The 25,068-nt window shown below is 36.2% G+C and overlaps 1 protein-coding gene across 3 annotated transcripts in view; it reads right to left on the bottom strand.

The window, feature by feature from the left end:
• TTN (titin) overlaps positions 1-25,068 on the bottom strand; it is a 279,289-nt gene that overhangs the window by 124,407 nt on the left and 129,814 nt on the right. Inside the window, exons 134-164 of one of the 3 annotated variants that reach the window (XM_089916619.1) lie at positions 24,970-25,062; positions 24,104-24,181; positions 23,737-23,910; positions 23,446-23,529; positions 23,177-23,254; positions 22,590-22,673; positions 22,262-22,345; positions 21,970-22,053; positions 21,418-21,774; positions 19,820-19,894; positions 18,964-19,038; positions 18,210-18,302; positions 17,536-17,613; positions 16,474-16,542; positions 16,235-16,324; positions 15,807-16,097; positions 14,894-14,974; positions 13,673-13,750; positions 7,326-7,409; positions 7,133-7,216; positions 6,771-6,854; positions 4,462-4,545; positions 3,883-3,966; positions 2,940-3,023; positions 2,723-2,806; positions 2,506-2,589; positions 2,293-2,376; positions 2,084-2,161; positions 1,598-1,681; positions 1,037-1,126; positions 688-765 (exon numbers count right to left, since the gene is read on the bottom strand). The exons of the other annotated variants lie outside the window; for them this stretch is intronic. Of the exons in view, the coding sequence (XP_089772745.1) occupies positions 688-765; positions 1,037-1,126; positions 1,598-1,681; positions 2,084-2,161; positions 2,293-2,376; positions 2,506-2,589; positions 2,723-2,806; positions 2,940-3,023; positions 3,883-3,966; positions 4,462-4,545; positions 6,771-6,854; positions 7,133-7,216; positions 7,326-7,409; positions 13,673-13,750; positions 14,894-14,974; positions 15,807-16,097; positions 16,235-16,324; positions 16,474-16,542; positions 17,536-17,613; positions 18,210-18,302; positions 18,964-19,038; positions 19,820-19,894; positions 21,418-21,774; positions 21,970-22,053; positions 22,262-22,345; positions 22,590-22,673; positions 23,177-23,254; positions 23,446-23,529; positions 23,737-23,910; positions 24,104-24,181; positions 24,970-25,062 (3,132 nt within the window). The remainder of the gene's footprint in view (positions 1-687; positions 766-1,036; positions 1,127-1,597; positions 1,682-2,083; positions 2,162-2,292; positions 2,377-2,505; positions 2,590-2,722; positions 2,807-2,939; positions 3,024-3,882; positions 3,967-4,461; positions 4,546-6,770; positions 6,855-7,132; positions 7,217-7,325; positions 7,410-13,672; positions 13,751-14,893; positions 14,975-15,806; positions 16,098-16,234; positions 16,325-16,473; positions 16,543-17,535; positions 17,614-18,209; positions 18,303-18,963; positions 19,039-19,819; positions 19,895-21,417; positions 21,775-21,969; positions 22,054-22,261; positions 22,346-22,589; positions 22,674-23,176; positions 23,255-23,445; positions 23,530-23,736; positions 23,911-24,103; positions 24,182-24,969; positions 25,063-25,068) is intronic. 3 annotated transcript variants of the gene reach the window in all.

The following is a 25,068-nucleotide window of genomic DNA, read 5'->3' as shown; positions in this document are numbered from 1 at the left end:
ATTTGTTTTTGCATATACTTATACTTCAGTAATTTTTGCTCTAAGAACTACTATTAAGATGTGCAGACAGCATTCAGAGAAATACATATTTTTTTCTTCATGGTAGGTACCTTTTTCTCGCCGGACTTCTGGTTTTTTGGTAACAGGCACAGGTTCCTTCTTTACCGGAACAAGTTTCTTGGGCAGCTCAGACACTTTGAAGATATTAGTTTTATTTTTAAAAGAATATTTAAAGACATTGAAAAAAATGTTAAGAATAAAGAAACTATAATTAACAGAGCAGCATTAAAATTAATGAAAGCAAAATAAGGACATTTTTGTCCCTAACAATGAAGACAACTTATTGGATTCCAGTTTAAGATATCAGAGTACTTAAAAAAAAATTATGATGTCAATGATTATGTGAATACCTTTAACTTCTGGTGTTTCTGGCTTCTTAACAGTTGGGACTTTCTTCACTGGGACAACTTTCTTTGCCATCTCAGGTACTTTAAAGATATTAGTAGCGTTTAATAATATAAAATTGCAAGATGCAATATGTACACATATACTTGACAAGTCTGTTCAGCACTGTAACATACAGATAACAGTTCAACACATAATACAGCACAATACAAAATAAGGAAAGAATGTCAAGTTTTAGACAGCACACAAAAATGAAGTAAATATTTATTTTACTGTAAGTACCTTTAGGTGGTGGAGGTTCTGCTTTTTTGATGACAGGAACTTTCTTCTCTGGAACAATCTTCTTGGGCTCTTCAGGCACTTGAAAGACAGGAATTTCTTTTAGAGTCAGATGATTACAATGAAAAGTTTAATGCTATGAATAAATAAAAAAGATCACACATTTCTTTGCTATGCACATTGTTAAACTCTGTAGGACAAAAGTTTTATGTGTGCAATTGACTTTTGTTCTTGCCAATGAGGTCAAATGTTAAGGAAGGGGACAGAAGACAGATTTTACCTTAAATAAGATATATAATAGACATAAAAATCAAATGATGTATTTTCCCATTCAATGAATCCTGTCTTGTACCTGCCGGAGGTGGGGCTTCTGGTTCCTTCTCTTCTGCAACAGGAACTGGCTCTTCCTCTTCAGGAGCAATTTCTACAGGTTCTTCATATACTTTAAAGATATAGTTAATTTTAGTTGAATGTATGGAACAATATTCTAAAATGCATAAAATGCAACACACAATAAATAGTCATCTTGATTTCTTCCCTTGTTTCTATTAATATCGTTTCTTGTTTTTGTTAAGATGAAATCCATCTTGTTTGACTGATTTCTGTTTCTATTGATTTGAACGCTTGAAAAGCCCTTTTGGTGTTTAATGTTATTTATAGTCATTAGTTTTCCTGTCCTACTTTGTGTGCGTTAGAGAAGCTTTGTTGAAACACCTTATGATGGCCAGTGTAGATACCGCTGACTGATGACCCAAAATAGATTTGAGATTGGAGCTAATTAAGAATAGTGAAGTAAGACAAATAATTAAAGGACAGAAAATGGCCAAGAGATACTGAATTAGAAAAGTAGAGGAACAAGGCTTAAATTAAAAACAGTCATAAGTGGTAAGCTCATAAATGGCATTACCTATACCTTCTGGAGGAGGGGACTCTACTTTCTCCGGAACAGGGACGACTGGTTTCTCTTCTAAGACAGGTTTCTTTGGTACCTCTGGCACTTAAAAGATATGAGTTGGTTTTACTTCTGGGTAGTTGAGAAATACATGAAATTTATACCATATCTAGTTCACATCTAGTTCAAATAACCCAGGGAGAGATCCAAGAACAAAATTCACAATTAGGCCAGTGATCTGTTCTTGGATCCACATAGTGGGAAGACAATGTAGCCTATTAAGATTAACAAAACCATGTTAGTAAACTCTTCTAATACTTATAACAGATGTACCAGTTTTTTTTTTAGTGATGCTATTTAAAAACATTTAAAACCCTAAACATCCAGTATAGTAGGTTTGTAGTTGTTAATATAAGATGTTTGACAAACAAAAGGGTTTCCTATAGTAAGTGACTTTTGAGACCAAGAGTGAGTGCTTTTCTACAGAATCTCATTAGTAACACGTACCTTTAGCTGGTGGGACTTCGGGCTTTTTGGGAACAGCTACTTTCTTTTCTGGAAGGACTTCTTTTGGAACTTCAGGCACTTAAAAGATATTAGTATTTTAACATTATGAAGAATGACTTGTAAATGCTCATCACATTTACACAGAGCAAAACACTTCAAGAGATAAAGGCTGTATCCACCTCCATGAAACAGTGGACAGTTATGAGTACCTTTAGCAGGTGGGACTTCTGGTTTTTTGGGAACCACTGGAGGCACTTTCTTTTCAGGAACAACTTCCTTGGGCACCTCGGGCACTTTAAAAGACATTAGTAGTTATTAGCTCATAGTTTCAATGACATATGGAAATCATTAAGCGGAGCAGCAGGACATAGCTTTTTAATGACAGACATTTTTCTGTAGGAAGCAGTGGCAGTGGGAAATACCTTTCACTGGTGGTGGTTCAGGTTTCTTGGCAATGACGGCAGGTGGTTTCTTTTCTGGGACAGGTTTCTTAGGTGGCACGGTCACTAAAGATATTAGAATTTATGTTTTAGAATCAGTGAAGAAGAGTGAGAAACAAGAGAAAAGCCCATAATGCCCAGAAGTTTTGTGACAAGAAGAGCTAAGATTGGCAAAGGCAACCCAGCAGCTGGCCAGTACCTTTTGGAGGAGGAGCAGGCTCTGGCTCTTCCACGACTTCAGCTGGAGGCTCTTCTGGGGCAGTTTCCTCAGGCTCCTCATGCACTTTAAAGACACAAGCTCATTTTAATGCTAGAATTGACTAAAGTATATGAAATATTTTGCAAAAAGATTTTTACAGCACTAAGAAGAGAGTTTTTCTTTTTAAAAATACTGGTTTGGAGAGTTTCATGATTACCTGCTGGGGGAGTACTTTCCGGTTTGGGAGGAATAGCTTCAGGCACCTTCTTTTCTGGGACAGCTGCCTTTGGCACCTCCGGTACTTTAAAGAGATTAGTATTTTCATGATTAGCCAGAGTAAAGACAAACAGACAGTGTCAAACACAGCAACATGGAGGTGGCTACCTTTGGCTGGTGGGACTTCTGGCTTTTTAGGAGGCATCACATGTAATTTCTTCTCAGGGACAACTTCCTTGGGAGCCTCAGGCACTTAAGAGATATTAGTAAAATTACATTTAGGAGTTATGAGACCATGAGAGCAAAATGTTTTTGAGAGCAGAAGAGTTTTATCTTCTTAAATCCAAGGTGAGTGACAGCTACCTGTAACAGGTGGGACTTCTGGCTTTTTAGGGGGCATCACAGACACCTTCTTTTCAGGGACAACTTCCTTGGGAGCCTCAGGCACTTAAAAGATATTAGTAAATTATACTTAGGAGTTATAAGATCACTGGAACAAATATTTTCCAGAGAAGAAGAGTTATGTCTTTTTAAGACTAAGATCAGTGACAAATACCTTCAGCAGGTGGGACTTCTGGCTTTTTAGGAGGCATCACAGGCACCTTCTTTTCAGGGACAACTTCCTTGGGAGCCTCAGGCACTTAAAAGATATTAGTAAAATTACACTTAGAAGTTATGAGATCACTAGAACAAATTACTTTCAAGAACAGAAGAGCTATGCCTTTTTAGGCCTAAGGTTTGTGACTAATACCTGTAAGAGGTAGGACTTCTGGCTTTTTAGGAGGTGCCACTGGTGCTTTCTTTTCAGGGACAACTTCTTTGGGAACCTCAGGCACTTAAAAGATATTAGTAAATTATACTTAGGAGTTATAAGATCACTGGAACAAATATTTTCCAGAGAAGAAGAGTTATGTCTTTTTAAGCCAAAGATCAGTGACAAATACCTTCAGCAGGTGGGACTTCTGGCTTTTTAGGAGGCATCACAGGCACCTTCTTTTCAGGGACAACTTCCTTGGGAGCCTCGGGCACTTAAGAGATATTAGTAAAATTACATTTAGTAGTTATGAGATCACTGGAGCAAACATTTTCAAGAGCAGAAGAGCTATGCCTTTTTAGGCCTAAGGTTCATGACAAATACCTGTAACAGGTGGGACTTCTGGCTTTTTAGGAGCCATCACAGGTACTTTCTTCTCAGGGACAATTACCTTGGGAGCCTCAGGCACTTAAAAGATATTAATAAAATTACATTTGAAGTTATGTGACCACTAGATCAAAATGTTTTCGAGAGCAGAAGAGTTTTATCTTCTTAAACCTAAGGTGAGTGACAGCTACCTGTAACAGGTAGGACTTCTGGCTTTTTAGGAGGCATCACAGGCACCTTTTCAGGGACAACTTCCTTGGGAGCCTCGGGCACTTAAAAGATATTAGTAAAATTACATTTAGTAATTATGAGACCAATGGAACAAACATTTTCAAGAACAAAAGAGTTATGTCTTTTTAAGCCTAAGGTTCATGACAAATACCTGTAACAGGTGGGACTTCTGGCTTTTTAGGAGGTGCCACTGGTGCTTTCTTTTCAGGGACAACTTCTTTTGGAGCCTCAGGTACTTAAAAGATATTAGTAAATTTACATCTAGTAGCTATGTGACCACTAGAACAAAATATTTTCAAGAGAAGAGTTTTATCTTCTTAAATCTAAGGTGAATGACAGGTACCTGTAATAGGTGGGGCTTCCAGCTGTTTAGGAGGTGCCACTGGTGCTTTCTTTTCAGGGACAATTTCTTGAGGAACTTCAGGCACTTAAAAGATATTAGTAGTTTTATGCTTAGCTTAAAGAGATCAATGGACTAAAAGTATTTCCAAGAGCAGAGGAGGCATTTCTTCTATAGAATAAAGACTGGGGTGAAAAATACCTGAAACTGGTGGGACTTCTGGTTTTTTGGGTGGTGCCTTGGGAACTTTCTTTTCTGGGACAACTTCCTGAGGAACTTCAGGCACTTGAAAGATATTAGTAGTTTTACGGTTAGGTTAATGAAGAGCAACGAACTAAAATCATTCTCAAAAAGTCAAGAGACATTTCTTCTGCAGAGTGATGTCTGGGCCAACATGTACCTGTGACAGGTGGGGCTTCCGGTTTTTTGGGTGGTGCCTCAGGAACTTTCTTTTCTGGGACAACTTCTTGAGGAACTTCAGGCACTTGAAAGATATTAGTAGTTTTACGGTTAGGTTAATGAAGAGCAACGAACTAAAATCATTCTCAAAAAGTCAAGAGACATTTCTTCTGCAGAGTGATGTCTGGGCCAACATGTACCTGTGACAGGTGGGGCTTCCGGTTTTTTGGGTGGTGCCTTAGGAACTTTCTTTTCTGGGACCACTTCTTGAGGAACTTCAGGCACTTGAAAGATAGTAGTTTTACGGTTAGGTTAATGAAGAACAACGAACTAAAATCATTCTCAAAAAGTCAAGAGATATTTCTTCTGCAGAGTGATGTCTGGGCCAACATGTACCTGTGACAGGTGGGGCTTCCGGTTTTTTGGGTGGTGCCTCAGGAACTTTCTTTTCTGGGACAACTTCTTGAGGAACTTCAGGCACTTGAAAGATAGTAGTAGTTTTACGGTTAGGTTAATGAAGAGCAACGGACTAAAATCATTCTCAAAAAGTCAAGAGACATTTCTTCTGCAGAGTGATGTCTGGGCCAACATGTACCTGTGACAGGTGGGGCTTCCGGTTTTTTGGGTGGTGCCTTAGGAACTTTCTTTTCTGGGACCACTTCTTGAGGAACTTTAGGCACTTGAAAGATATTAGTAGTTTTACGGTTAGGTTAATGAAGAACAACAAACTAAAATCATTCTCAAAAACTCAAGAGATACTTCTTCTGCAGAGTGATGTCTGGGCCAACATGTACCTGTGACAGGTGGGGCTTCCGGTTTTTTGGGTGGTGCCTCAGGAACTTTCTTTTCTGGGACAACTTCTTGAGGAACTTCAGGCACTTGAAAGATATTAGTAGTTTTACGGTTAGGTTAATGAAGAGCAATGGACTAAAATCATTCTCAAAAAGTCAAGAGACATTTCTTCTGCAGAGTGATGTCTGGGCCAACATGTACCTGTGACAGGTGGGGCTTCCAGTTTTTTGGGTGGTGCCTTGGGAACTTTCTTTTCTGGGACAACTTCTTGAGCAGCTTTAGGTATTTGAAAGATATCAGCATTTTTAGAATTTGGGAACAGTGTAGGCATATGTTACAATATTCATGAAGAGGACAAGACAATATATATTCTTAACACAGCAGTGGGAATAAATACCTTTAGCAGGTGGGACTTCTGGTTTTTTGGGTACAGCCACTTTCTTTTCAGGTACAACTTCTTTAGGAACTTCAGGAACTTTGAAGATATTAGTATCTATTAGTTGAAACTATAAAATGGGAATATCGACAACACATTTGCCCAAGCAAGTATCATTTATGAAACTGGCGGACACTTCTAAACACTTTTTCCCAGTCCCCAAAACAGGAGACCAACAACACGGAAGGATAAATACCTTTAGCAGGTAGAGCTTCTGGCTTTTTAGGAGGAGCCACAGGCACTTTCTTCTCAGGGATGGCTTCCTTTGGTGGCACCTCAGGCACTTAAAAAATATTGGTAATTTGTGTTTAGAAAAGGTGGAAATAATGAACGACTATATCATGCAATCATACACCAAGATATATTCGATTACTGACAACTCTTCTTTCTTTAGAATTATATCGCCTTTATGTACTGGGATTTATACATATCATTTTTTTCTAGCTAAAATAGCAGTTATTTTTCTCCCTGGTATGTACAGCATTGTCATTACCTGCTGGGGGAGGACTTTCCGGTTTGGGAGGAATAGCTTCAGGCACCTTCTTTTCTGGGACAGCTGCCTTTGGCACCTCCGGTACTTTAAAGAGAGCAGTATTTTCATGATTAGCCAGAGTAAAGACAAACAGACAGTGTCAAACATAGCAACATGGAGGTGGCTACCTTTGGCTGGTGGGACTTCTGGCTTTTTAGGAGCCATCACAGGCACCTTCTTTTCAGGGACAACTTCCTTGGGAGCCTCGGGCACTTAAAAGATATTAGTAAAATTACATTTAGGTGTTATGAGACCATGAGAGCAAAATGTTTTCGAGAGCAGAAGAGTTTTATCTTCTTAAATCCAAGGTGAGTGACAGCTACCTGTAACAGGTGGGACTTCTGGCTTTTTAGGAGGCATCACAGGCACCTTCTTTTCAGGGACAACTTCCTTGGGAGCCTCAGGCACTTAAAAGATATTAGTAAATTATACTTAGGAGTTATAAGATCACTGGAACAAATATTTTCCAGAGAAGAAGAGTTATGTCTTTTTAAGCCCAAGATCAGTGACAAATACCTTCAGCAGGTGGGACTTCTGGCTTTTTAGGAGGCATCACAGGCACCTTCTTTTCAGGGACAACTTCCTTGGGAGCCTCGGGCACTTAAGAGATATTAGTAAAATTACACTTAGAAGTTATGAGATCACTGGAGCAAACATTTTCAAGAGCAGAAGAGCTATGCCTTTTTAGGCCTAAGGTTTGTGGCAAATACCTGTAACAGGTGGGACTTCTGGCTTTTTAGGAGGTGCCACTGGTGCTTTCTTTTCAGGGAAAACCTCTTTGGGAGCCTCAGGCACTTTGAAGATATTAGTACATTTACATTTGAGTCATGAGGATCAACACAGACAAGAATCACATTTACACAGCAAAAGCACTTTCAAGGCTAGCAAGGCAGTTCTTTCCACAGCCCTCTCTATTCCCTCCTGAGGGGTTGTTAGGATGTACCTTTGACAGATAAAACTTCAGGCTTTTGGGGAGCATGCACTTTCTTTTCCCAGACAACTTCTTCGGGCACCTCAGGCACTTTAAAGATATTAATATTTTTACGTTTAGGAGCTACAAGAATCAATACAAACAGGAAATACATTTATACAGGAAAAGACATTTTTCCAAACTTCTAAGCTTCCAGCAACATATACCTTCATCAGGAAGGGCTTCAGTCATTTCGTGACGAACCACATATGTTTTCTTTTCAGGGAAAATTTCTTGGGGAGCTTCAGGCACTTTAAGAAATCAGTATTTTAACATTTAGTGTTGCAAAGATCAGTAGGAACAGCAAAATATTTTCAAAGACTACAGGAGCTATTTCTTCTTGAACTTGACGGCATGGGGACTTGTACCTTTAACTGATGGAGGTTCTCTTTTTTTGGAAGGAACTCTTTTTGCAGGAACACCTTCTTGAGCAGCTTCTGGCACTTTAAAGACATTAGTATTTCACATTTAGGAGTTAAAATGATTAATGAAAACAATAACCACAATATGTTAGCAAATGTAGTTTTTTAGAAGTTTCTTCTCTGCCTATTCTCCCCTTGCCCCACCAATCAACTAAGTTGAATGGGATTAGCAGCATCCTTGAGAAGATGGGCTCACCCTTCTCCAGCAACTAGTGGATGTCCTATGACCCTGTAGATCCTCCTTATGAAGTATTTGTTGAATGAACACTTTTAATAGGAGGGTTTTCTGTTTTGATAGGAACAGTCACACATATTTTCTTTTGAGAGGGAACTTCTTGTGGAGCTTCTGGTGCTTTAAAGATATTAGTATATTTACATTTAGGAGTTAGGAAGAACATTAGAAACACATAGTTTTAAGAACCAAAGACAGACAATTTCTTCAGTATCTGTTCAGAGGTGACAGGTACCTTTCACAGGTGGAGGTTCTGCCTCTTTAGGAACATCCTCAGATACTTTCATTTCAGGAGCAACTTCTTGCACAGCTTCAGCTACTTTGAAGATATTAGTATTATATTATACTTAGAGGTTAAGGGATCAGTGGAGACATTAATGACATTAACTGAACCAAAGTGACTTTTATGTCTACAAGGGTGCTTCCTTCAAGAACTGGATGAGGTACAAAGTCTTGAAGAAAGGAATCAAATCTTGTCTTTGTTTATATTCCCCAGCTCCCCAGCACCATGCACATAGTAGGCATTTGTTAAATAAATGAAGGAAGGAATGATAGAATGAATGATACCTTTAGTGGAAGGTGTTTCAATTTCAGGGGGAGCAGCTATGACTATTTCCTTTACAGGGACAACTTCTTGAGGTGATTCAAGCACTTTAAAGATATGAATTCATTGTACTTCAGAGTGATGAAGAGCAATGAAGAGTTTTAGTCAAAACCCCACCTACAGGAATGTCACAGACTGGGTGACCTCCCTGCTCCCCAAATCTGATTCTTTGGTAAAAGTATGAATACTTGATTATCGGGAGCTGTTTTCTTGGTCACCTCAGGCACTCTCAATATTAGTAATTTTATTTCTTTGAATGGTAGATACATAGGAACTGAGATAAAAATTTACCTTTAAGTGAAAAAAACTGATTTTTAAATAATTAACAATGTAACTTTTGCTACTAGCTTGAAGAGGATAAAACAGCTCCTTACCTGGATTGGCTTTATTTTGTACCCTCACCTTAGGCACTTTATTTTATTTTATTTTTGGCTGCATCAAGCAGCTTGCAGGATCTGAGTTCCCTGACAAGGGGATCGAACCCATGTTCCCTGCAGTGGAAGCATGGAGTCTTAACCACTGGACCCCCAGGGAAGTCCCTTAGGCACTTTAAAAAGGTGATTGTTTTTCAAGTAAAGGAGGAAGGAGAACAACTAAAATATTTCAGACAGAGAAAATATTGTCAAAATGTTCAGATATTCTTTAAATTACAGAATATCATGGGTATTGTGACGAATTTTTGGAGATGTTTTAAAACATTCTCATCTGTTGATTTATCTGAAAATATTGAAAATGAGAAAGCGTAGGACTCTTTAAAAATAAAAGACAATGAGAGGAGCAAATAAATATTCAGGGCAGAATTCCAACTTTAACTGGTTTTGGTTTTAACTGCCCTGGTTTTAGAAGGCTCTCTGGTAGAGATGATATTACAGATAGAACAGTTCCACAGTGAATTTAATATTTTATTTTCTTTAAGTCATGGTTTTCTAAAAATATTTATATGATATTTAAGTCTTAGGGGAATTCAGTTATTTCAAAATTATGCGCTTGTTTTTGGTAGTAAGTTTATTTTAATAGAAGAGCAATTCAACAGGTAGTTGTATTATATCCTGGAATTTCAACCCCATGGAGTGTTTGAATTACTAACCTATAGTCTACAGCCAAGCACCTCTGTCATTTTACAGCACTGATTTCTGCTTTAGAGCACTGTGGGGTGAGCCTATTCAGTCTAGTTTCAGGGATATAAATGTTATAGGTGATCTCGCATATAGATTTTTTTTTTCTAGCTAGTCTGAATTTTATTTTCTAAGGAAACAGCAATAGCTATTTCCATCTGGGTCACATCTGCACATTATATGTATATATATTTTCCCTGGAGGGCTCATAGATAAAATTTATAGCCCAAGCATCTCCATGTGTATAAAGTTATGGACTTTTCCCCCTTACGACTCATGGGGACATGTATATACCCAGTCGAGCTGCTACTTTGGGGGACCCACTTGTCTGAAGTGATCTCCCTGGTAGCATCTGGAGCTTTAGAGGTATTAGTATTTTTACATGTGGTGAGTACAACTACAGTCATGAGATAAGAAAGTCAACCTTCTTCTGGCTTGTACCTTTTGGTGGTGGTATTTTTCTTCTTTTGGTAACAGGAGGTTGTCTCTCTGGAACATCTTCCTTGGAGACTTCCAACTCTTTAAAGATATTAGTATTTTTTAATTGAGAAAGGCAAAGACATGAAGATATGACTTACAAAGAAAGTTAGGGATATTAGCAGATATTATAACCTTTAATTAGAAATTTTATTTTTGTTCTAATGTTTATTCATTATATGAGTGGGATTTGACTTTTTAGGAGCAAGTCATAGATAGTTCCTTGTCTTGGGTACATTAGGGACACTAAAGATATTAGTATTTTAGCATTAGAGGTCGTGAAAATCTACACAAAGCAGTGAACAAATTTGGCAGACTGATGAAGAAAGGTTTTCTTATTTAGATTTTTGCAACTAAGAATTATACCTTCAGTTGGAAGATGCTCTGGAATATTGGGAACAGCCTCAGGTAACTCCACCTCTGGAAATACTTCTCTGGTTGTATCAGGCTCTTTAAAGATATTAGTAGGTTTACACTTAGAAGTTATAAAAACAGTAGATTATATAACATGCAATTTTTGAGTCTTGAAGCCAAAGATATTCATCCAAGTTTGATGTTGTTGGAATGTACCTTTAGTTGCTGGTGTTTCTCTCTTTTTAGGAATAGTCACATATATCTTGTCCTCTGGAACAACTTTCTTGGGTGGTTCAGGCACTTAAAAGATATGAGTATAGTTATATTTATAAATGGTGAAGGAAAGTACTGAGCTTTTAAAATGAGCCTAAAATAAATTTTCTTCACTGGGTCATTGGTATTATATACCTTTTGCTACTTTGGTTTTTGTCTTTTGAGGATGAGTCACAAGTACTTTTTCTTCTGGAGATGATTCTTCAGATACTTCATAAACTTTAAAGATGTTAGTATTTACACAATTAGAGGCATTTCAAGGTGGATGAAGAATAGTGTTAAGAAAAACATAATACATAATACACATCGATAACTCAAATGACTAGTACTACATAGATCCAAGTTAGTGACAATAACACACTGGCTAGGAAAAAGCCTCATTCCCAGTTTTATGATATAGGACTTTTCAGCATTTCTTTATGATCATGATGGTAAAATTGAGGAATTCATTGGTCAGGGACTAGTATATAATTCTTTTACTTTGTCTGCAGAAAGATACTGGTAAAATTTCCCTATTGTTTTTAATTTTTATGGATTTTTTTTCTTAAGGAACAGGGTCGATGTTGAGTTGCACATCAAGAATTCTCCAATATTTGACTTACTGGAAATTCATCCAAGTCTTTTCCTGTTCCAGGAAACTAGTTATCTATATTTTCAAACAAATCTAGTCTATGGCTTCATATTCAATATGAATGTGAAAACTATTCAGAGATTGGAAGAAGAAAAGAAAAATAAGAATGATTAAATATTTGGAAAATAAGGCAACTGAAAAATAAAGATTTCTCCAGATTTCAGAAAGGAAGACTGGCTGATAATAATAACCAAACTCAAGTATAGAAAGGGTATTCAAAGGTGGAGTCATCATATATTTTTATCCAAACCTATTATCATAGGGTGACAAAAATTGTATTTAAATTTTACATTCAAATAAATGGAAGGATATCTTGACTGCTGGCATTTTCACTATTCAGATTATTAAACAGTATTCTATTCAGAATATTTTTTTACTCATATTATTTTACTCTTCAAATTAATTCATTATAATTTTGCATGAAGGCAAAACCAAAAATGGCTTGAGAATTCTTTTGAGGTTCTAATGGCCTTGTAAATCTATGGGTATTTGAATAGCACTGCCAAAATGTTTACAACGATTGTTGCAAAGAGTAAAAAATATAATGCTGAAGTATTTTGATTCTACATATCCAAGTAAAATATTATCATCAAGTTAAAGAAAGTTGCCTTATGGTCTGAGGAAATGAATTGCTGAAAAGCAGAAGACATTTGTACACAGAACAGGTTAACAAGACAATGACAAATTCAACAAGACAAATGACTTTTCTAAAATTGGGCAACGGTATACGTACAGGACTCTTTATTTTTTAAATTGGTGAGGAAATATAACTTGTCTGAGGCTAATAGTCATTCAAATTATCTAATTTTAGCCAAATATTTTTGGCATGTTAGGATTTTACAAGATATTAGTATATTTACTTTTAAAAGCTATGAAGACAAACACAGACGAACCAAAGAGAACCACCAGTTTTTCTACACTCACTGTACATCGTTGCATCTTCAGAAAGAACTATGGGTGATATTTCTTCTTGAATACTTTTCTTAGGCACCTCAGGAACTTCAAAGATATGAGTACATTAATTGTAATAAATACCAAATATAAGATATTAAGAATATAAAGAAACAAAAGACAAATATTTACATCACTCACATTCACTTTAAATCATGAATAACTAAACATAGAGTTATTTCATGTTGTGATTAGTATCAGTGTATACCTTTAGCTGGTGGAACTTCAGGCTTTTTAGGAACAGCTTCACGAACTTTTTCTTCTGGAACAATTTTCTTGGGTACTTCAGGTGCTTTAAAGATATTTGTTTTATTTTAAAAAATTGCATCATTGGGTGTAAAATATCAAGACAAAAAGGGGCATCTAACAAGGAGAATGTCAAAAATCCCCAAATTATAAGTCATCTAAACACACAATCAATGCATCTCTCTAGACAGACTTGTTGATGAGTTGTTGATTTGTCATATTAGAAGGACTTTGCCCTTTGGATACAACATCATTTTCTATTGTCACTTGGAACATGTTTATTTGTTTCCAGAGCTACTTGAAAATAGCCTCCAAAATGAATTAGTTTTGAAAAAGAAGTTGGGGGGTCAATATTTAAATATTGCTTAAGAAGAGGATCAATACAAATAAAACCAACTTTTAGGCTTAGGCCTGTGTTCCCAGAGGGTAGTCACAAAAGGGAGGATTATGTTATGGGACATAAATTGAAGTTTACATAATTCAGCCATTTTGTGGCGTTGAGGAGAGAACAATCTCTCTCTCTTTCTTCTCATAATAAATGAATAAAAGGGAGTTTTGTATTAGTGGCGAATCAGCAAAGGCAGATACCTTTAGCTGGTGGAACTTTGGGCTCTTCAGAAACATGTACTTTTTCTTCTACCACAATTTTCTTGGGTACTTCAGGTACTTTGGAGACAATAGTAATAGTTTCTTTTACTTTTAAACATTCATAAAGATTTTTTAACAAGTAGAGCATAATAGAAATGTAAAGACAGAAAAGAACATAGCCACAGTATAAAATACAGACATCACTTTATCAAATACATTACAGTTATTAAAATGAGTTGAATTTTGATAACAAATACAACAACAAAAATCCAAGGGAACTTCCCATGTAAGAATCATAAGAACTTGACAAGAAAAATGAATAAGACACCTTCAGCTGGTGCTCTTTCTGCTTGTTTTGGTGGAATAATTGATATTTTCTCTTCAGTGATAACATTCTTAAATGCTTCAGAGACTTAAAAATGTAAGTATATATTATTTATAAGCTACTGTTTTTCATTTTTATTGTGAAATTCAAGAGGTTTAAAAACTGAACAGGGCTTCCCTGGTGGCACAGTGATTAAGAATCTGCCTGCCAATGCAGGGAACACGGGTTCGAGCCCTGGTCCGGAAGATCCCACATGCCACGGAGCAACTAGCCCCATGTGCCACAGCTACTGAGCCTGCGCTCTAGAGCCTGCGAGCCAAAACTACTGGGCCCACGTGCCACAACTACTGAAGCCCGCGCACCTAGAGCCTGTGCTCCACAACAAGAGAAGCAACCACGATGAGAAGCCCGCGCACAGCAACGAAGAGTAGCCCCCGCTCGCTGCAACTAGAGAAAGCCTGCGCAGCAGTGAAGACCCAACACAACCAAAAATTAAAAAAACAAAAAACAAAAACTGAACAAAGCAGGGACATTAAACACACAGTCACAATGTATTTATATTTACTAGGTCATTAAAATTAATAATTAACAGGAAAACAAGGATTTATCAATAAACAGGTGAGTGAATATATAATCAGAGTACCAAAGAAGGAAAACTGGGTTCACTGTTTGGTTAGTAGTGATACTGCTTTGGGTATTTTAAGTATAACAGTGACTTTCTTTTTTGATAGAACTTTCTTTAGCCCCTCACCCACTTTCAAGATATTAGTTTGTTTTAGACATTCCAGAAACACAAAACACAGAAGAAAAACATCAAGTAGAATTCAAACTTGTAAAGCAGCCAAGGTGCTACTATATGTAAAATTAGGTTAAGTAATTTTTCACCAATAAAATACCTTTAGCTGGTGGCTCTTTTCGAAGAACAACTTTAGTAGGTGGTTTTTTTGGAGGGATGATTTTCTCGGATATCTCAGGCCCTTTAAAGATATTGGTGTTTTGGTTTAGAATGAACTCCTGAAGTATCATGGCCCACGATGACTAAAATTAGTACAATGAGGGCTCATAAAATGCTTTCTCTATTCATATTTTAAAAATTTATACCACACCTACTTCCAAAAAAACTTGATTTTGCTAAATTTCATCTGTATTGTAAATTTACTGTGTATACTAAGCACACACACATTCCTTCATATTACACACATATTATTAATTTGTTCAAGAGCTGGAGTAGTCTTGCAGAGAATGTATTTGTACGTTTATCCTCAGAATATACTAGAATGCAGGTGCTACTACCACACTTCATTTCCTTCCTTAATGTTATTTCTCCTGAAAATATCATAAAATGGTGGAAGACTTGGATAAGTAATTATCAGTTTGTGAACAGTTGACTGAAATGCTAACAAAGCAATGGTTCTTTTGCCTGGACATGTAAATTCCTCAGTGAACTGAGGAGTTTCTTTCTCAACTGATGACACTGGCCAGATATTTTGGTACATATAACAATCACGTAACACTCTTACTTGGATTTAAAAAGGAATCCACAAATTCATACCGTGAATTATGTTATCTCCTTAGGTAAGTAGATATCAAACATTATTATCTTGTTGGCTAAAATTATACTCTGTGGTTAATCTCTACTCCATATCAAACATTGTTATCAAGTAATTTAAACTCATGCTTAAAGTATTTCATGATTTTATCATGGAAAGTAAGTGGGTTTCTAATGTCCAAACTGAATATGAAATGTACTTTAAAAAAGAAGTTAGAGCAACATATAACAATTTGTAATATCTGCACAATTCCCTATACCTTTAGGTGGAGCTTTGGGTTTTTCATATACTTCCACTTCTTCAGCCTCTAAGACTTCTATTACCCTATGGACTTCTTCAACTTCGTGTACTTCTTCAGCTCTATACTCTTCTACTTTGAGGACTTCTTCAACCTCATGGAACTCTTCTTCAAAGTATTCTTCAACCTCATGGAACTCTTCTTCACGAGCTTCTTCCACTTGTGCTTCCACTATTTCTAATTCTGCTCTTTCTTTTACTACTTCCTTTTTATGGACAGCAACTGATATTTTTTCTTCAAGAACAGCTCTCCCTGAAAGAGTATCTATTTTAAGAGATCTATTTTTTTTAAACACAGCAGAAATGAAGACGTAAATTCAAAATATAAAAACAGCTGAGAAAGGCTTTCATGCAGCAACACGTGAAAATCAAAGATCTTCCCAAAAGTACCTTTAGCTGGGGGAACAGCTTCTCTTTTAGGCACAGGGACTTTCTTTTCAGGGACTTTCTTTTCTGGGACTTTCTTTTGAACTTCAGGCACTTTAAAGACATAGTTTTAATATTTGAGACTGTCAAGAGCAAGATTCCATAGGCAAAAGACATCAAAAACGATCAAGACATGTAGACATAAAACATAAACATCTTAATGAAAAAGATTATAAGAAAGTTTAGGTTAAAAAGAGATGTACCTTTGGCAGGAGGGGCCTCTTTTTTCTGAACAGGAACAGGTACTTTTTCTTCAGGAACCTTCTTTGGCACTTTAAAGATATGAGGCATTTCAGTTAGCTGACAATACTCAATGATAAACATGAAATAAAAACATCAGAAACAACATCAACGTTACAAATAATCGAAGTCTAAGAAGTCACTCTATTGTAAAATTGGACACCAATTTTAGAGGCTATAAAGATATTTTTCCAAATCACTCATTTGTACTAGCCACGCCTTAGAAGAAGGTATGTCCACAAAGAATCTGTGCTATCCTTTTTTTTTTTTTTTAAATAGCAGGAATTACCAATATTGGGCCTACTTCTACTATTTTTAATTTGATGAAGGCTTTTTTCAAGTGATTACCATCATAGAGTACTTAAGCCTTGATACAGGTGTCACGTTCTGCTGGGCACTATCGTGTCTGCTGAGGATGTCTATTGCAATAGGGACAGCATAACTTAATCAATTAGGAGTGCTACTGAAGCATTAACCTAATTAGGAACAATGAGAGATAGACGTTTTCTAATAACCTTGAATGCTCTGGCCAGATATTACAAAAGGGACACGAGGCTCTTTAAAATAATTATTATCTAAGCATTAGAACAGATAACCCCCCTCCGTAAAATAACACAGTAGACATAATTATTATAATAATTCCACGAGAAAATTCGACTTATGTAATGGAATAAAATCTAGGAATGGAATGTTGGGAAGAAGGATCCATTGTAATGTATATAAGTATAGAGAGATGTACTATTAACATTAAAATTCTCAGCTATTTAAAATAAGAATATTCTGGAATCATTCACACACACGCGCGCACACACACACACACACACACACACACATAATCATTCATTAACATTCCAAAAAAGGCTAAAACAATCGAATGAATTATATTTGACAGGTTCTTAATCAATTTCATAAGTTTCCTATTTAAATGACTCTAAGAAAGTAATGAGTGAAGATACTTTTGCTTTTTAAAAAGAAAATAAATGGGAATTTAAAGATATTGTCTTTAATAAAAGGATTTTTTATACCTTTAGCTGGTGGTGCCTCCACTTTCTTAGGAACAGGAGTAGGTGCTTCAGGTACTGCTTTCTTAACCACTTCAGGCACTTAAAAGATATTTCATGGACATTTTGAAAAATGACATGCAATTAACAGAACAACAACCATATACCAAAAAACCCCCAAACACAAAACATTGATTTAGTTAAAAAATATATTAGCAACCTAAATGGTAATTGCATATATGAAGTATTGACTCTAAAAGTGAGAAGGATATTACTTGGAAATCCTATAAGCAAACATAATACCAACTATAAAAAGATTGTCATAGTCTTTAGCAATGATAGCCTAACAATTATTCTAAAGAGCAAACACCATAGAAATAGATTTTTCCCCACTTGAAGAAAAAAACTAAGGATTGAAAACTAGGAGAAAGTATTACAATAGCATCTGGCCAAAAAAACATTAAAGTGTCAATAGCATAAAATTCTCTCTCTCATTCTAACTGAATTGTAGATGCAGTAGAAAAAGTTGGGTCAAGAAAAGGAACACGAAGTTTCAGGTGCCAGTTGCAATTAATCTTCAATTTATCATTGATATGATGTAAGAAAAGTATACTGGCGAATATCAGGCTTAGATGAATTCTGAGAAAGATTCGGAACACCAGACATTTTAAATGTCCAACTCATAAAAGCAGCTGTACCTCTAGGTGGCGCCACCTCCTCAACCTCCTCTATGCGAGGTGGTTCCTCTGGGATCTCTTCTTCTGGAATAGGCTCTTCAGGCTCCTCAAACACTTTAAAAAGATGATTATTTTGTAAATTATTTTTATAATTCATTTGAATATTAGACTAAAATGATACATCTGAAAACTGAGGTTGTCTTATCAGCATAGTTAACTCAGCCTTCTAAGTGCATGTGAAAACTCACTCATCCTTGGAAAAGGTCTTACTGTGTCTTCAAAATATGTTAGGCCCTTCACAGAATTTTAGAACTGGAAAGGACTTCAGAAAGAATTTAGTTTAAATTATTATTATTATTTTTAATGGAGGTGGAATTTTTTGAAGTCAAACATTCACTTAGGGGTAGAAGTCAGATTTTCTGCACCAGTTACTTAGACTTAACTGGAACTCCTCCTGGAGAAGCTAATCCCACAACTGCCCACCAAGTCACCTGATGAAAAATTTCCCATGGCAAATATGGTTTCCCTTCAAAGATTCTCATTAAAGCAAAACAAACAAAACAAACAAGGAAACAAACAGCCTAAGCATGTAAGAAGAGAGATTTGATCGGTTTTAGTTTGCCTTTCCAGTTTCTACTAGGTAAAGAATAATTTCTTTTACAGTGTGAATACATTTATTTTCTGGAGTGAAATGTGTATTTACCTCCTGAAAATATTAGACAAAAATAAGACAATGATGCTTTTGAAAATGCTATTTTCTTAGGAAGTCATCTACCTTCAACTGGTGGAACTTCCTCTTCTTTAGGAACAATGATTCGTCTTTCTTCCACTTTCTTAGGCACCTCAGGAACTTAAAAGATATTGATTGTTTTAGGTGCTTAAAATGCAGGAACCAAGAGGAGTACATAAAGACCAAGTTCCCCGTTTTTCAACACAAGAGAGTTAATAACAGAATGCACATGCACCAGATGAAACATTGACATTTCATAGCATCAGTTAATGAGACAAAAATAAGAGGTTTGTGGTTTAAGATAAAGGGTCCATTAAAGAGACATTCTATCTTTTACTGCTGGAGCCTCTACTTTTTTAGGGAGAGCAATGGGTACTTCAGGGACTGGTTTCTTAGGTACTTCAGGCTCTTTAAAGATATATAAGTTTAGTATTTTTATTTTGTAGGAACAACATACATAGACAAATCAACATAAAATACACAAACACAAAGTAGAAGAACTGACACAGCACAAACACGGATGCAGCAGAGTCCCAACTAACGACTACACACAGACCACACAATGCAAACGTCTATATGGAACATCCCTAAGTGAAGAGCATCACAGTTCAACATCGGGGAAGCAAACACACCCCTGTTGGGAGTGATGTACCTTTGGCAGGAGGAGCCACTGCTTTCTTAAGACCAGGAGGAGGCACCTTCTTTTCTGGTTCAGGCTTCTTAGGCACCACGGGCACTTTCAAGATATTATTTTATTTTGTAAGTTCATTTCACAAACACAGAGACAATGGACACCACGATAATGTAAGTTATGTTAACAAATACTGGGAAATGGGACATTTTGGCTTTTACGCGTGAAGAAAGAAATGGCAGTGTCTAATTCGCTTGGGAATAGCAGTACCTGTGGCAGGAGGAGCCTCCTCTTTCTTAGGAGTGATCACTTTCTTCTCTGGCACCTTCTTCTTAACCTCAGGCACTTTAAAGACATCATTCCATGATAAGAATTTATTGTGAGGGGCAAAAAAGAGAGAACACAGGAAGTCCACAGAGAAAGACCAATGTGCAACAGTTGCTCAGGGTAGGGACCTAATGCAAGTCAGGAGCCCAAGTGTGACGATATAATTAGGTTTTGTGGAGGAAGGGATCAGCAACCTATTTGAATACCAGAGGACAGATGCTGTCATTTCATCCACTTAAATTTCACTAGAAATTAATTAAATCATTATCTAAAAAATATTTCTGAATTCCTGAAATCCAATAAAGGATCGGCTTTACTGTTTCACTGCTTATAAGACTATTTAACCTAGTGGAGAGGTCATGCTTATTTTAAGTAGTGATGTCATAAACTTTTGCAGAAAGTATTATTGAGCTTTAAGGCATAAATATATTATGTCCTGTACTATGAACTGATTGAATATGATAAATCTGGATACTATTCATTCAGTGATAGAGTACTTTTATATATCTTAATTTTATCCTCACAATAATATCTGAGCCCACTAGAACTGACATTAGTATCCCCATTTTATAGGAGAGGAACTTTAGGCTCAGATCAGTTAAAGGACTTGCTCAGGCTAACACAGCAAGATACAAATTCAAGGCTAAAATCAAAACCTGCTGGGCTACCATCTGTATGTATGTATCAGAAGACATAAGCTCTTATGCAATGCTTTCATAAATACATTAATCTTTCTTTTACCTTTTCATCCTGATGTTATAAAGGCACTTAATACACATGGTTGAAGGATGACATTTAGGAAGATTTGTTCATCATATTTTTCAGGTATTTTTTGTGTAGATAATTTAGCCTTGTAAAATATCTATATGAAAATTATTATGCTTAATAAAATTATAGGGAATTAGATAGAATTTTGGGGGCAGTTTTGGGACAATACTTCCTTCCATCTTCGCTCTTGAATACGGCTTTGCAGCCAATAAAAAGTGGAAATCAGTGTTCCTGAACATTTTTAGAAATTAATGTGACTATCTAGTTTACAAACATAAATTTTCCTAAATCCCAGTTCAACTATAATTTTTCTGGTGAACGTATGGATGAAGAATGTGTATTCACTTTGGGGAGGTGTACCTTTGGGTGGTGGAGGTTCCACTTTTTTAGGAGCTGGAACAGGGACTTTCTTCTCTGGTACAGGTTTCTTTGGCACTTCAGGCACTTAAAAACATTCATTTTAAGACATTAAAAATCACATGTACAGCACTGTATATGTAACAAAAAGACATATGAGAATAAGGCCACAAACAACTAAATAACATTTCATATCATAAAATTTGAAAAGACATTCAGACGATTTATAATAAATAGACACATAAGACAGACACAAAACAATAAGAGCACACATGTCTGGAATGTTTTCTAAGATTTAGATGGTAGAAGACAGAGAGAGTAAAGCAACATAGGTAAAATTAGAGATGAACAAAAAAGATGGAAAGGCAGAATTCAACACAAAAGAGGCCTGATGACTTCAAGAAGAACTGCTATACCTCGTGCAGGTACTGGCACCTTAGCTTTAATTTCTGGAAGAACTTCTTCTTCTTCAGGTACAAATTCTTCCTCCCCAGGAGGAATTTCCTCTTCTTCAGGAGCAACTTCCTCTTCCTCTGATAGAATTTCCTCTTCCTCTGGTGGAACTTCCTCTTCCTCTGGTGGAAATTCCTCTTCCTCAGGTGGAACTTCCTCTTCCTCAGGTGGAATTTCCTCTTCTGCTGGTGGAACTTCCTCCTCCTCAGGTAGAACTTCCTCTTCAAGAACAATTTCTTCTTCAAATACAACTTTCTCTTCCCGAAGTAGAGCTACAGGAACTCGAACTGGAACTGGAACTGGCTCACGTTTCTTTGGCACTTTAAAGATATTTTTCAATCGGACAAGCATCACTTTTATGTACAATATTCAAAACAGTGGGACAACATGAAAAGCAAATATTCTGTGATCATAAAGCATCAACTGTCACCAACATAAGTAATTATAATTAGTGAGGCTGTATAATGCCGGTTAGTTTTCCTTTTTTGCCTTGGTTTTGTTCGAGATTAATGTACCTTTGGGTGATGGAGCTTCCACTTTTTTCGGAACAGGTGTTGGCTCCTTTTCTTCTGTGATGACCTTCTTGGGCACCACTAGCACTTTAAAGATATTATTTGTCTTTAAGAATGTGCTCTTTTACATGTCTTAGAGCAATAGACATAAAAAGGATCATGAAATATCTGACTTTTATATTTCTAACAAGATAGACAATTGTTTAAAACATGTAATGTTATAAGGGAATTTGTATGTGAATATATGTAAATGTAAGGTTTTTTCCCATGGACTTTAAATGATGAAGTGACGTACCTTTTGCAGATGGAACCTCTACTTTCTTAGGAGCAGGAACCAGCACCTTCTTCTCAGGCACAGGCTTCTTGGGCACTTCTGGCACTTTAAAGAAATGATTTAGAGAAACATTTTACACAACCTAAAATTTTGAGTCTAGGTGTAGTTTCAAAAAGATTAAGGTCATTACTTCAAGAAGCATTTTACCTTTAAAATAAAATCTTTTCTTTTCCATAAAGGAATACTAAAGCGTTGCATCCCCAAAGAGCATGTAATTGAACCATTTAATTTTTTACTCATATGCAAAGTTGAAATTTAAAAAATTTTATGACATTGCAAGTTCATGTACCTTTGGCAGGTGGAGCTTCCACCTTTTCAGGAACTGGTACTGGTACTTTCTCCTCTGGTACAGGTTTCTTGGGTACTTCAGGAACTTTAAAGATATCAAATAGGGTTAGTGTCAAATTTTTCACCCATAGAGAAGAATCTAGCAATTTTAGGCCTTATTGAAGCATCATAGATATTCTAACAATTTCACTTTAAGAATGAAAATAATAACAGCCACAAAACAAAGGCCAGAAAATGCACAAAAATTAAGATTAAAAAACACTGAAAAAACATAGACTGATAAAGACAACACACAATGTCTGGTAAATGATGATTTTGTCCATTTTTGGTATTACAATTAGAATTTGCTTTACTCTAAGAACTTTCCACTAAAGAGGAGGAACCAAGCATGAAGCACCAGCATGCTTTTTTGAAGGTAAAATTTCAGAGATGAATACACAATAAACTGCTCCAGTAACCAGCTTGTCTTGGCATTGATATTGTTAATATCATCATGGGAGAAAGAACTGATACGGCTCACCAAGTTATACTATCAATGCATGGGTAAATTATTACACTATTCCACTGATGGATTACAAAGAGATGTACCTTTAGCTGGTGGAGCCTTCTCTTTCTTAGGAATGGGCACAGGAACTTTCTCCTCTGGCTTCTTAGGAATCTCAGGCACTTTAAAGATATTGTTTACTGATAAGTTCTTACTACCAGTAACAACTCATCCACACAAAGGATAGTTAACAAACAACAGGACAGTTTCAAAGAATAGACAGTAACACACACAAGGTTCTGAATTCAGGATAATTAGCTATTTATATGCAGATGAAGTCTTTTATATGCTCATGATAAGAGTGGTGGTGTACCTTTTGCTGGTGGGGCTTCCTTCTTTTTGGGCACAGGAACAGGTTTCTTCTCTTCTGGAACAGGTTTCTTGGGTACCTCAGGCACTTTAAAGATATTATGAAGAATTTTGGAAATGTTGCAGAAAAGATATAAAATGTTAAAAGCAACTACAGAAATCATACTTCAGCATCTAAAAGTGTCTTTTTCCAAAATAAGCAGAATTGGTCATCAGTGCTAATAAATCCCAGAATCTGACCAAATTGGATACAAAAGATGCTGCTGCTTATCCCTTGGCAGGAGATATAATCTACCTTTGACGGGTACCACTGGTACCACTTCTTCAGTTATGAGCTCCCCTTCTTCTTCAGTTATGAGTTCTTCTTTTTCATGAATGTACTCTTCTTCTTCAAAATATTCCTCTACTTGGGTTACAGCTTCCTCTTCAAAGGCAATCTCTTCTGGTTGTCTTTTAGGTACTTCAGGCACTTTAAAGATATTATCTTTAGGTTGGATATTTTCCAATTATTCAATAAGATTAAGACACATTAGGAACATAGCCATTTGTAATAGAAGAAGGAATAGGCTTTATTTTTCCCACAGAACTTTACACATAGAACTGAACGTGAATTTCATACCAAAAAAGACAAACAACACATTAAAAAGAGTGAATATAGGTACCTCTAACAGGTGCTGCTACTTCTTTTTTAGGAACAGGTACTTTTTCTTCTGTGACAACCCTCTTGGGCTTCATGGGCACTTAAAACATTAAGTATAAGGAAATTTTATTGTCAGAAACAGGGTACCCAGCGAATGCTTGCTTTATTGTATTTTAAGGAAATAGAGTAATGCTGCAAGTGCCTCTCATATAAGAGATATGTGATTGTTCATTCATAAGAAACTTCAGATTCTCCATGGAAAGGATTCTGAACCTTACTGGAATAAAAACATACAAAAGTACTCAAGGAGGTCTGAGGTAGCAGAGACCAAGTGTGAAATGATGTTTAGTGTTGGGGTATCTCTGCTTGTATGAAACATCCTTTACTGAAAAGCTAAATTTACTTCTGGATAAGTATACTTTCTGAAATTGCAGCGAAGTTACTTAATAGTAAAAAGCAGGGAAAAATGGTTAGACATTGAGTTAACTCTTTTTTTCAATCTTCAAAATGACTTTAGGATCAATAAACAGGTATTAAACTGTGGTGAATACTGTTATATCATCACATCAATTTAGATAGGTCAGGAATGTGCCAAATGGTCACTGATTTTAAATCCAAACATTCTATCTTATATGTATTGTAGCCATGTGTTAGGACACAGCCACTGTATAAGAAGCTATGGATATATTTTGAAATAACTTCGAAATAACTTTTCCTTTTAAGATAACATTATCTTTTTATCCTGTATTTGCAGATTTTTACATCCAACATCCACCTAACTATTAATATAAAAGACACAAAACAATGAAGAAAAAAAAAGCAAAACACAGCTGCTTTAGTTTTAAAGGAGACATTATAAAAGACCACAATCGAGGAAGGAAATTATACCTTTATCAGCTGGTTCAGTCACCTGCTCTTTTTCACGTTTGGTAATTGAAATGTGTATTTTTTCCTCAACAACTTTCTTTGCTTCTTCAGGCACTTTAA

This window comes from Delphinapterus leucas, chromosome 8 (assembly GCF_059928025.1).
Source record: "Delphinapterus leucas isolate spDelLeu-1000000601 "Yukka" chromosome 8, BTC_Dleu_Yukka2, whole genome shotgun sequence".
NCBI lineage: Eukaryota > Metazoa > Chordata > Mammalia > Artiodactyla > Monodontidae > Delphinapterus > Delphinapterus leucas.
This window is presented reverse-complemented; position numbering and strand designations above follow the sequence as displayed.